This window comes from Carcharodon carcharias, chromosome 3 (genome assembly GCF_017639515.1).
Source record: "Carcharodon carcharias isolate sCarCar2 chromosome 3, sCarCar2.pri, whole genome shotgun sequence".
In the NCBI taxonomy this organism is placed as follows: domain Eukaryota; kingdom Metazoa; phylum Chordata; class Chondrichthyes; order Lamniformes; family Lamnidae; genus Carcharodon; species Carcharodon carcharias.
In genome coordinates this window covers 204,372,370-204,384,835 of record NC_054469.1, presented here as the reverse complement: position 1 = coordinate 204,384,835, position 12,466 = coordinate 204,372,370, and the positions used below count along the sequence as shown (strand labels likewise).

Sequence of the window (12,466 nt, the reverse complement as noted above, 5' to 3'; positions counted from 1 at the left end):
ATGTTTCCATCAGTTTGTCAATGGCAAAGACATGGAGGCAGAGTCTGATCATATGCCTCTGGAAGCTATATAAAAAGCCCCTGAACTGTGCAGCACCTGGAACCCAAAGATTATGAATGTGTCTGCAGAAGTACCAGATTAGAGCTAAATACAAACCAGGCAACGGAATGTACATCGCAGACACTCTGTCACTTGTATACCTACCCTTCACAGAGGAAGAGGATAAAGAAACGGAAGCACAGGTTCACATGCTGACAAAGAACTTACCCGTGGCTGTAACCAAACTGGATGAAATCAGGGAAGCGACCAAGAATGACACCACCCAGAGAAAACTGCAGCAGAATGTGCAAAGTGGCTGGCCCACACATCGGAGCGGAGCCCCTTCTGCTGTAGTCTGCACTATGTAAGATATTGGTTCTCCTGTGATTCCTGTGACAACTTTCATGAGGAACTTCATATAGCAGCCAGAATACTTTTCAAGGGAGAAAATATCATAATTCCTGCAACACTGAGGAAAGAAATGATGCAGCACATATATGAAAGTCACCTCGGCATGGAAACATGCAGGAGAAGAGCTCGAGATGTAATGTATTGGCTTGGAATGGGAGGCTAATGGTGAAATGGTGAATGTGTGTGCAGTGTACCAAAAGTACAGTAAATAGCAATAAAAAGAACCACTTCAATCACTCAGTGTTCCAGAGAGGCCCTGGCAGAAAATTGGAGTGGACTTGTTTACATTTGACAACAGTGAATACCTACAAGCAGTAGATTATTACTGAAAGATTTTTGAGTCTGTGCTGCTGAGAAACGATTGTAAGAGCATCACTGTAATAAATTGTTTAAATTCAATATTTTGTCACCACAACATACCTGAAGTGCTCATCTCAGATAATGGTCCACAATTCTCAGGCACTGAGTTTCGTAAATTTGCACAGGACTGGAAATTTTTCCGTATGACATCAAGTCCCAAATATCCACAATCCAATGGAATGGTGGAATGTGTCATGCAGACCTTAAAACACCTATTGAAGAAGGCAAAAGCAGATGGAAGAGACCCCTACCTGGCTTTGCTGGATTTCAGGAATACTCCATTACAGGACATTGGATCATCTCCAGCACAGCTCCTAATGGGGAGAAGACTAAGAGAACTAAGCTTCCAACTGCACTCCAACTGTTATTTCCACAGCTAGTGAGCTACTGTGTGCAGGACCTGCTGAAACTGAGACAGCAGAAGGAGAAACAGTACTTTGATCAAGGCGCCTGACCTCTGCCTGACCTAAACATGGGAGAGACAGTGAGGATTCAGCATGAAGGGATCTGAAATTGCTGTTGTCACAGGAATCACAGGAGAACCAATATCTTACATAGTGCAGACTCCAAATGGACAACAGTATAGGAGAAACTGGAAATTCTTGTGGAAAACAAATGAAGCTCAATCCTGTTCTGATCCAGAAAGTGTAGCTGAAGATCCAAATCCAGAATGCACCAGTGAAGAACAGATAGCCAGACAAAGCCTGAGGGTCGGGAAGACTATCCAATGGGTGATAGTGACACAGAGCTGGAGAAGGCCCCTTGTCCTTCAAAATCACCTCTGTCACCATTCAGAACATTCAGTGGAAGAATTGTGAAAAAACCATAGAGATATAGAGATGAGTGAAAGGCGAAACAGACTGATCAAAACAGAGTGAGAAAGAATAGATAAGAGATTTTGTGCACTTGAGTTGTATAAAGATTTTTTTTTAAAAAAAGGGAAATGTCATGATAATAGTTGATTGTGGAAGTGGGCTCTGGTATTAGATACTATACAGTACTCTGTACTAGATGGGGGGGGGGTCCACCTGACCTGGGGTTTGGAGGTCAGATAGCACATGTTGGAGCCTGTCTTAATGGAATTCAGCAACTGCAGATATGTGTTATGTTAGGCAAATATGTTATCAATAAAGTTAGCCCAGCTAAAATGTCGATGGCCTGTTTGCATGATTGAAACAAAAAATGAGACAGAAATGAAGAAAATTTCCTTTCTATTTCTTCCAGGTGGGAACTTTGGAAACAGAATGGAAACATAATGGAAAAAGATCACCCTCCAAAATTAGTTGTCTGAAAATCATTAAGTGCATTAACCTCCCTACTTGTAAACATTTGGGATTGTACTTTTATTTATATAATAAAATTGAACTGAAGAAAGTTTTAGATAACTTTGCTCTTGCCCTACCAAATGGAGTGTTCTCTCTGAATGCCAAAGTCTCTTAAACTTTGCTTTATTAACAGAACAGAACCGACCAACATAGAATGAAATGGAAAGAAAAAGAATTCTTCAGGTTGCTCGGATATTGTACAAAAGTGGAACAGAGCCTTGTGCTTCTTAAAGTAAAATACCAGGCACCAGTGGATGATAGCAATGGTGAAGCAACTTGGAAATGGCATCTGAACAAGACATCAAATGTTCATTTCCTAAGCTAAAATGGTCTGCATGAAATGTTTCACTGTATCCTGGCAACACCGATTCTTCATCCAAGACCACCAAATTATGATTAATCTTTTGCTGTTTATATGAGCCTTGTCAGCACATATACCTACAACACAGCAGTGGCTACATGTCAGAAATATTTCCTTGGCTCTGAAGCATTTTAGAACAACTGAAGGACATTAAAAGTGCCACATAAATGTAAACATTTTCTTTTTCTTTCTAAAGTTGGGCCAGATGAAGCTCATGAGTCACTTTCTCATATCAAATGGATATTCTATCCATTTTATCATGATCCATTATCAAATTCCTTTAAACAAAACTGCTTTGATGTGATCAGTAAAAGTCCACCGGTTCTGTAAACACATTAAAGAATGTTGGTTAAAAAAATATATTTCCCAATGGTAAACATTACCTTGACTTTTGAATCTGTTTCATTGAACTTCCTTAAAAATGATTTTAAATTCTTTGCATTTAAGCTAACTTGGCTATCCATCTTGATACCTTGCAGACCATCTGCCAGTTTTGAAATGTTTTTATCGAATCGTGTTTCATGGACAACCTGCTCCTTCTCGTTTTGGACATACAATGCAACTCTTACTTCCATTTTCGAATTTGAGACACAGCTGATCTTAGTCAGAGAGGTAATTTGCCTTAAGATTTCATCCAGCTCTACCCGTAGTTTATCTTGGCCAGCAAATATGTTTTCAAATTGTCTCTGATTTGAGCTGTCAAATCCCACAGCAATATCTATGGAGCAGGCTGGAAAACAAAAATAAGGGGCAGCAGTTAAAAGCTGGATTATTTGACAGTGTTTGCTTAACATCATCACAATCAAATAAATTAGGATGGAAATGGTGGTCTAAGTTATTGACAGGCTGCAATGCCCAAAAGCCCACAAAGAATCCAGTGTCAGAAGCTTTCTATCTGAAGCGCTAAGGTCAAAAGCCCACCAGCTGGCTTTTAACTATTCACTGTTGATCCAGTAACTGTCTATTTCTTGCCAATGTGAGGTACGGACCTTATTTACGATCAAAGCTGCTACAGGCCACTGGTTTTGGGAGGATAGGAAAGTTAGTGGGATGAGGGCCGGGGCAGGCAATCTCAGGAGGGCCTCAGATAGGCCGGTAGTAGTCCGGCGTTTTTATGTGGGCCCAGGAGAATCATTTGCATTCCTCTCAATCGCACCTTTAAAAAAATACATTTCTTGTATTGTAAGGCTGCTGGTTCGGACACTTGCCATTTAGTACAGATGGGTAGAGGATGCCGGAATGGACTTCAAAATTGCAGTTGGAGCCCTGCATACATCATAGAAATTCCCACCTGAAATGGGGCAGCTCTCTAGCTGTCCATCACAAGACCCTTCCCAAGATGGTGTCAACTGCAGTGGCAATATGAGGGAGGTGGTTATCCATTGATGGGCAAGGAGATAGACATTTTGGCCCTTCTGGGTAAAGTGTCAGGTCTTTGTGTCAGTTTGCTCAGTTGGTTACACTCAGCTCCAGCACAGCATGGTGTGGGTTAAGCTCTACCACAGACAGAAACATTGGGGTAACTGCAACACATCTAAAGTTTGGGTCACATGGGAAATTAAAATGTGAACAATTTAAAACCCAAAACCAACCAGCTCAAATTTGCAGTTTTAAGAGATGAGGGGCAGACAACAAACGTGCTCCCATTTAAATATTATATGAAGGTGGTGTGTCCTCCAATTTTAACAGTGGCCAGCTGGATTTCTCTGCTTCCCCCAGCACCCCAAGCAACCTTTAAGCTCCACCATCAATGTGACCGTGCTCCAAGACTGCCCCCACGCCACCCATCTCCCCATAATCCGATCACCTTCTAATCTCCCCATGGCACCTTCCCCATTCTCCTCCAAGGAAATTCCCCAATCTCTTGGAAGGGCCCCCAATATCCTCAATGCACCCCACCTCTTCGCTCTCCTTCTACACCAACTGATGCCTAACACCCCCCCCCCACCCCCACCACGCCACAGCCCTGATCTCTCCAGGCCCTCCACCAGCCGATGTTCTCCACAACCCCCAAAATCTCTGGGTTCCCACAGCTGATGCACCCCTAACCCCTCCCTTCCTCCTCTACATTCACTGACTGCAGCAGGCCTGGCAGTTGACAGCCAGCCTGCCTCTTTATCTGGCTGGTTACAGCTGGGAACCAGGTTCAAAAAATGGTAAACAGGTCCTGCTGTAAAATTTGGCTGGCCCCGAAGGAAACCCATACATATCAGTTTTCTGACTGCTAAACTGTGCTCCAGTTCCCTCCCCAGGGCCCCAGAAGTATCATGGTTATCCATGCAGTTGTTACTTCTATGCGGTTTGTGAGAATGCAAGTCCGAATCCTAAAATTTTGCAGCACTAAAGAAGGCCAGTCAGCCTGGCATGTCTGTGCTAGACCTTTTTTGAAAGAGTTGTCCAATTTAGTTCTACACCCCAGCACTTATCCAAAGGTCCCGCAAATTAATCAGTCCTCTTCAAGTATATGTCCGATTGCCTTTTGAAAGTTCTTATGGAATCTGATTCTACCATCTTTTAGTATGTTACATACCTTAACAGTAATCTGCTCTATGAAAAACCTCACCTCAGAAACTGCACCCCTTTTACCTTCTGCCATGATGTTATCCCTAACAAGTACAGCTAGTACACCTCCCACTTTCATCTCTCTATCTTTTCCAATTATGTTCCACACTGCAATATTTAATTCCCAGTCCTGATTTTTCTGTAGCCATGTCTCAGTAATCGCTGGTTCCTCCCAACACATGATTGCCTCCAACTCCCCTGCTTTAATACAGACACCGCATGTGTTCCTGCACAGACATTTTAACTCATTTTTAATAGGATTTCCTCTCCTTTATGTTTAGCTATCCTTTTAGATGCCCATTCTATAACTAATTATATTATGCTCACAAGGGGAATATTCTTCCCCTGAAATACATTTCACTTGCCCTATATCACTCCCCAGAACTAGATACTGCTTCCTCCATCAGCGGAGTAGAAACAAACTGATTAAGATCAGATCTCCTGGGTGCATTTTAGGAGTTCTTCACCCTCCTTTCCCTTTACTCTACTTTTTTTCCCGATCTGTAATTAAGTAATTTAATTCTCTTACTGCTCTGTTACTATCATTAAAAAGTTCTGCCTTCTTTCTTATTCACATACATCAGGGATGTTACTGCATACTCATGTGGGAAGAAAAGGTCTATATCATTTTATTAATAAGATCCTGATTGGAAATAACATTTATTTCCCTTCATGGTAACCAGGGACACTGTCCACAGTTAACAATATTGTCACAGGCAATTTTACTGCAAGACAACAAATTAGAAACCTGTATCAATGAGTAAAGTCCACTAACCTTGAGATTTAGAGCAGAGTTCACGAGTAATTCTTCGTTTAATTTTATCTAATTCCTTGAATCCTGAAAGAAGAAATTTCCTCTCCGGCGCTCCACTAATTTGAAGCAGCTCAGCTTCTTTCGCATCTCCAATACCAATGGCTAAAATATTGATGTTTTCCTTCCTCAAGTCATTGGCGGGGGCAGCCACCTTGTCACTGGATCTCCCATCTGTAATCACCAAGAGGGACTGAGGGACCCCTTTCAGCTTTCGACTTCCTGCTGATGGTTCAAAGAGGCCCTTCACAAATCTAAGTGCCTTCCCTGTCTGGGTGCCTCCGTCCAGTTTGATGATTTTATCAATTTTATTAACGATAAAATTATCGCTCAGATTAAATTCAATGACTTGACTTGTGCTATATTGGACTAATGCAAACTGAAATTTTTTTGAACCCATAGTAAGTGTTTTAATTATATATTTCAAGAACGTTTTCATGGATGTAAAGTTATTTGAGGAAATACTTCCTGATCCATCAACTAGAAAAACAACATCTGCTTCTTCAATTGTGCAATCTGAAACAGAAGAACATAAACCACAAATTAATGGCATCAATATTTCTAAGTATAATTTCTTCAAACATTTTACAAGTTTTTTAATTCCTTCAAACATTTTACATGTTTTAGTTCACTCCTGAATGCTGACTAGTTGTGGTACAACTTTGAGATTTTAATCGTGAGAAAAGTATTATTATGACAAACGTGACAAAATCTAAGTGCTAAATTCTTGAGACTGGTTTTCTGGATTCAAATTGTTAATAACAGTAACACATAACAATAACTATAACATCCGTGCACTGCCATTATTGTAAAATAAATGTCCCAAGACCTGCCTTAACAGTTATAAATCGGACCAAAATTAGGCAAAGGGGCAGAATTTTACAGACCCCCGCTGGCAGGTTTGCAGGCACTGGGGCCCGTAAAGTTTCTGTGAGGCCTTCCTGCCATCTAACTGTCCACCCTGACCTGTTTGTAATTTTATGGGAGTTGGGAGAGGCCTAGGGCAACCTGCCAGCCCTTGCCCCAATTGATTACCTTAAGTGACCAATTAATGGCCTTGGAAGGATTGCTTCACCTACCTGACCTCAATTGTGAGGCCGGGAAGAGGGGTTCAGGAACAGGGGGCATCACCTTTCTCGGGCCTTGTGGGGATTGTGTGAGCGTGGCACCTCCATCACTGGCCCCCTGTCCAGATCGGGCAACTGCCGCCCATCCCCTTGCCCCCACCACCTCTACTGAGGCCTGTCTCAATCCTCAGGCTCCTTTCTCACTTTGCCATCAGGACACCCAACGCACTCTCCCCCAACCTTACCGGGCCTCACCTCCTATCCCTCCCGCAAAGCACACACCTACCGGGTCGTGTGGGCTCCAGCACTGAGATTGATGGGACTGCTACCTGAGTGAATGGCCGAAGGCCCGCCTCCAGCCAATTAATTAAATGGCTGCAAGGAGCCCATGATCAGATGGATAGAGTTCCTGCTGACTTTTTCAGTGGCGGTGCGGGAAACTCCGTCTTCCAAAAATCCTGGCCCAGGTGCTTTGGCCAATGTTCCTCCCTCAAGCAACACCCAAAACAGGTTACTTGGCTATTACCGTACTGATGTACACAAGTTGGTTGCCGTGTCTGCACTTCAAAAGTACTTCATTCCCTTAAAGTGCTTTGGATTTCTTGAGGTTGTGACAGGCGCTATATAAATGTAAGTGTCTCTTTTGCGCTTGGGATCACTTTCTTACTTGGTGTATATAGATCATTTGGACTTTGCTACTCGAAATTTGCTGATTCCACAGTAATAGGGTTTGGCAAAGAACAAAGAAGGGTTGTAATATCATCCCAGAAGGCATAGATAAGTTGGCACAATAGGCAGATTTGTTCAGATGCACTTTAATGTGCAAATGGGTGGACATTTGATTGTTTAAAATGAAAGCATGCATTCCCTGGAAAGGTACTGAAGGGTGCAGGTGAACAGGGAGGCCTAATGGTCCAAAAACATAATTCCTTGAACATGTGAATGCATGTTGGTAAAGCCATTTTTCAGCTTCATAAATTGAAATAAAAGTTCTGAAATTCTGTGGGGCATTGTTCCCAGCAGGTAAGTCCAGGTCATGCCTGCCATATTCCTTGTGGTACTGACTCTACCAGATTTTACTGGATATACAACAATATAGTTTATTTGCACGGGTCAGGTTGCCTGTCTGGTGCATGCCTACTGAAAACTCTGGTGGTCACTGGCCCATGCTGGGGGTACGAAGAGGTGGGTGGGCTGTTTCCCCAATCTTAAGTCTTCAGCCTCCCTGAACAATTGTAAAACCCCTGAACCTACCATGGGGATCTGTTAATTCTTTCCAATTGAATTTGATCTTTAACTTCCCAAAATTATAGACAATTATCTTACTCTGAATAACTCACCTTCTTTGGTTTCTAAACAGATGCGATCAGAAATGTTTTGGGATAAATACTCCAAATGAGAGATATTAGTAGCATAAAACCAATACTCGTCAGAACCTCCAATCATCCGAAGTTCTCTTTCATCAGCTGGAGCTACACCAATAGCGAAGACATGAACACCGCTATTCCTGATAGCTACAGCTGTATCATTTAGTCCTAATTTATTTGTCGCTTCCCCATCTGTTATGAGTAACAGGAACTGAGGCACTCCAGCTTCCTTTCGTCCACCATTGGCCCCACTCAGAAGAGTCATTGCATGTTTAAGGGCTTCGACTGTATAAGTGCTTCCTCCTAAAGTGTTTAATTGCCTGATTTTCTTCTGCACGGCAGCTTTAGTACGCAGTTCATTCATTTGAAATAGGGTCTTGGGACTGTCGGAAAACATCATAGCTCCAATTTGAGTTTTGTTTGCGCCAACATTGGTCTGGTTCACCAGGGTCTCCATGAATATTTTCATGATTTCAAACATATCTGGCTCAATGCTTCCAGAACCATCGATTACAAATAAAATGTCTACCACTTCAGTCGTTTTGCAAGCTGAAAAAGAAGGAAAAAACAAATAATGAATGTCACATCATGTCTGAGGAAACAAAGGACCAAAATTCCTTGCCACACCTGCCTTAACTGTGGAGGAGATACTGTAAGTTTGTAGGGTTACTAATGCCAGCCCTATTGCTGATAATATACTCCACCAGTAGGAGAAAGGAGGGATGAGTTGAGGCAGTGCATATATAATGCTTCCAGTCTTATGCCTTGTGTCATGCAGTGTAGAAGCCATATATTGAACTTTTTTGTGGTTGCCCATGACAGCGAGCGTCCAACTAGCTAAGTTTTCTCAAAATTAAATCTGGAGGGACCCTCATTTGAGAAGCCTACAGAGCTCTCTTCGCATCAAAGTCTTCATCGGACTGGACAATATGTCTGAATAGTTAAATTCACTGAAGAGTGATGGCTTCAGATGGTGTAGATTGTACTTCTGCCTTCTGATACAGAGGGCTGGACAGAAAGGATACCTGTTGCTCATGTAATACACAATATGATCATAGAGGAGGAGGATTCCATTCAGCCAATACTGTCTGTGACATTATATACTACAGAAATGAGTGGATACAACTTTCAGAAAAAAAAAAAATAGGCTGGGACCCTTTCCTCTAGTAAAGAGAAGTTTGAGGGGTCACCTGATAAAGGCCTTTAAAATTATAAAAACATTTGATAGGATAGAGTAGGAGAACGTTTCCACTTGTATGGAAATCAAAACTAAAAATAGAAGATACTCAGTGAATAGGGAATTACCCAGAGAGTGGTTTAGAATGTGGAACATGCAACCATTTGAAGTAGTTAAGGCAAGTTGTTTAGATTTATTTACAGGGAAGCTGGATAGAACATGAGGGTGAAGGGAATAGAAGGAAATGCTTATAAGGTCCAACGAACTAGGGTGGGAGGAGGCTTGTGTGCAGCACAAATGGTGACAAAGGCCTGCAGGGCTGAATAGTCTGTTTCTGTGCTGTAATTCTACATAAATTAATACTATGACAAAGATAATTCTCCCATACTTGATTTATGAAAAATAGCAACATGGTTGCCAGAATAAAGGCCCCTCACTAGGGTCAGGGACATCCCATGCAGCAACTGTTTTAGATGGGTCGTGAGAATTTCATATTCCAAACTGATCACGTGGTTGGGCTTTTCCTTCAGGGCCATAAGCTGGAATTTTCCAGTCCCGCCTGCAGTGGAAACCAGCATGGGTGGGACTGGAAAGTTTGGAGAGCAGCCAAAGGTCCATTGACTTTGGGTGGAAATTGCCAGTTCCACCAAAATCATGGCCATAGGCTCTCGGGGCAAATTGGATTGCAGAGCTCCATTCACAGGGTGCCAAGGAAGATTCCAAGTTCAGCCCCTCATAACACCAGGAGGAGGTATCCAATACATAGCGGCTTTACAAGAACCAAACATCATAATAGTGGAACCTATAATCAATGAGTCATGAAACAGATAGGGTAGCATACCATTGATAGTGTGACATGGTTATTACCACAGTTCATTCCTTTTGGCTACGAAATGGGTCTTTCACATTTGTGAAAGAAATCATTGGTGCATCACTGTTAATATCGGGAAGAAACCTAAGAGCTTTGAAAATAATTGTGGGTCACCTCCATTTCAAGGTCACAACCCCACATCTTCTCTCGGCTCATCCACCTGGGAGATCCTCCTGGAGGTGACAAACTAAGAGGTCGCCACCATCGTGTTCCCTGGTCTGTAGGCCCAGCCAAATGGCCCACAGCCTTGAAGGATGGCAGCCCTACTAGGCAGAGGTGCAAGCTGCTACTGCAGGATTGCAGTTGTGTCCCATGCTACTCTGGTGGTGGGGTAAGAACAGGAGGTCTCGTGGACCTCTCTAGCCATGCAGCTGCTGGCAAGTCACATACAGCCATCAGCTGGGCCTTGGTCTCAGCAGGGGACTCTTTGTTTTAGGGAAGATCTCAGTGACATCCCCAATCAGCCTACAAATGAGCACTTAATTATTCATTATATAGTATTAGGGTGTTCAGGGCTGAATAGGTTAATGTGTGGGACTGGAAAAACAGTATTGCCCACATGATGATATAAGAGAGAGGCACATCACTAGGGCCGGAATTTTCCAGCCCTCCCCCAGAGGGTTCCCCTGCGGTGTATCTGTACAGTTATGTACATGCAATAAATGAGATATATCTATGTCTCTGCAACCATTCCTTAGCCAGTCACAATCAACATACAAGATATTAATTCATTAATTACTTGCTGTGGCTGGGCGGGTAGCCATTATTGGTGAGGACCCACCTTGGGCAAGAGTTCCCTTTGGACTGCTGACACAACTCTCTCATATTTAAAATTTCTCCCGGCTTCGCCTGCAATCGTGCCTCCATTGGACAGGGAAGATTCCACCCAAAGAGTCCAATTTAGCTAAGTTTTATCTGAACAAGCTATTCTTGGTTTGCCTGATAATGAATTTTACTTACCTCTACGTGGCTTGCACATGCTCCATAAAATTTTCTTTTGCACCTCTGTCAGCAGGTCAAAGCTATTGATATAGTGAACCTTATCATTGGATCCTCCAATTTCCTGAAGCTGACTGTAGTTAGCTTGCAACACGCCAAGGGCGAACACAATGACTCCTTTATCCCTTATTGCTTTGGCTGGTTGAAGGACGTCATCCTGTGCCGCTCCATCGGTTACCACTATGAGGTACTGTGGGATATCAGGCCGTCCCCCTTTGGCTTCATTAAAGTAGTCTGCTGTAAAATTCAGCGCCTGACCTGTATGAGTGTTCCCTGTCAGCTGCATTATGTTATCAATCTTTCTGCGTAGATCAGTTCTTGAAAAGTAATTATTAAGCTGGAACACTGGATTTGGATTTGTGGAATACTGTATTACCCCAATTTGTACATTATCTGGTCCAATATTGCTTTGATTTACAAATGTTATCATGAATGCCTTCATTTTCTGAAAATTATCTGAAGTTATACTTGATGATCCATCAATTAGGAAGATGATGTCAGCTTTTAGCCTGCAAGCTAAAGGAAGATAAAGCAGCATTAATATTTTTAAGATGCTGTGTCAATAAGTTTAAATAAAGCAGCAAAGAAACAATTACATACATTTTATCCACACTTGCATATATGACTCATATGGTAGGCAGATTTTCTACACAAAGATTGCTTTCTGTAACACTTTTATGTCAAGGTTTAAATTAAATTTTCCTAGGTAAGCTTTTATAATGATACCAGGGTTTGGAGAGCTCAATTACAACACAGGTTGCTTAAACATTGCTTATATTTCCTTGGGCCAGAATCTTCAGCTCGGCAAGCGGGGGCGGGGCTCGCTCGCTGACTTGTAAAATGATGTGCAGTGATGTCCGGTGTGCGTCCTGAAGTTGCCATGCGTCATTCCGATTTTCAGTTCGGCGGGCGCGCACCGGAATTGGCTGCATGCTCGCTGAACTTTCAAAGGCCTATTAAAGCCATTTAAAAACTAATTAAACCACTTAACATAGCTGCCCGTCCAGCCTTAAGGTTGGCGGGCAGGCCAAGAGCCCAGGCGGCCTTCACATTTTTCATGATATCTCATCCACGGGCGGGATAAGGTTTCATGAATGATTTATAAGTGAAATAAAT

At 42.5% G+C, this 12,466-nt stretch overlaps 1 protein-coding gene across 1 annotated transcript in view; it reads right to left on the bottom strand.

Moving 5' to 3' along the window:
• LOC121276074 (collagen alpha-6(VI) chain-like) overlaps positions 1-12,466 on the bottom strand; it is a 158,178-nt gene that overhangs the window by 92,474 nt on the left and 53,238 nt on the right. Inside the window, exons 12-15 of the mRNA XM_041184014.1 lie at positions 11,312-11,866; positions 8,277-8,852; positions 5,834-6,385; positions 2,880-3,226 (exon numbers count right to left, since the gene is read on the bottom strand). Coding sequence (XP_041039948.1) covers positions 2,880-3,226; positions 5,834-6,385; positions 8,277-8,852; positions 11,312-11,866 — 2,030 coding nt within the window. The remainder of the gene's footprint in view (positions 1-2,879; positions 3,227-5,833; positions 6,386-8,276; positions 8,853-11,311; positions 11,867-12,466) is intronic.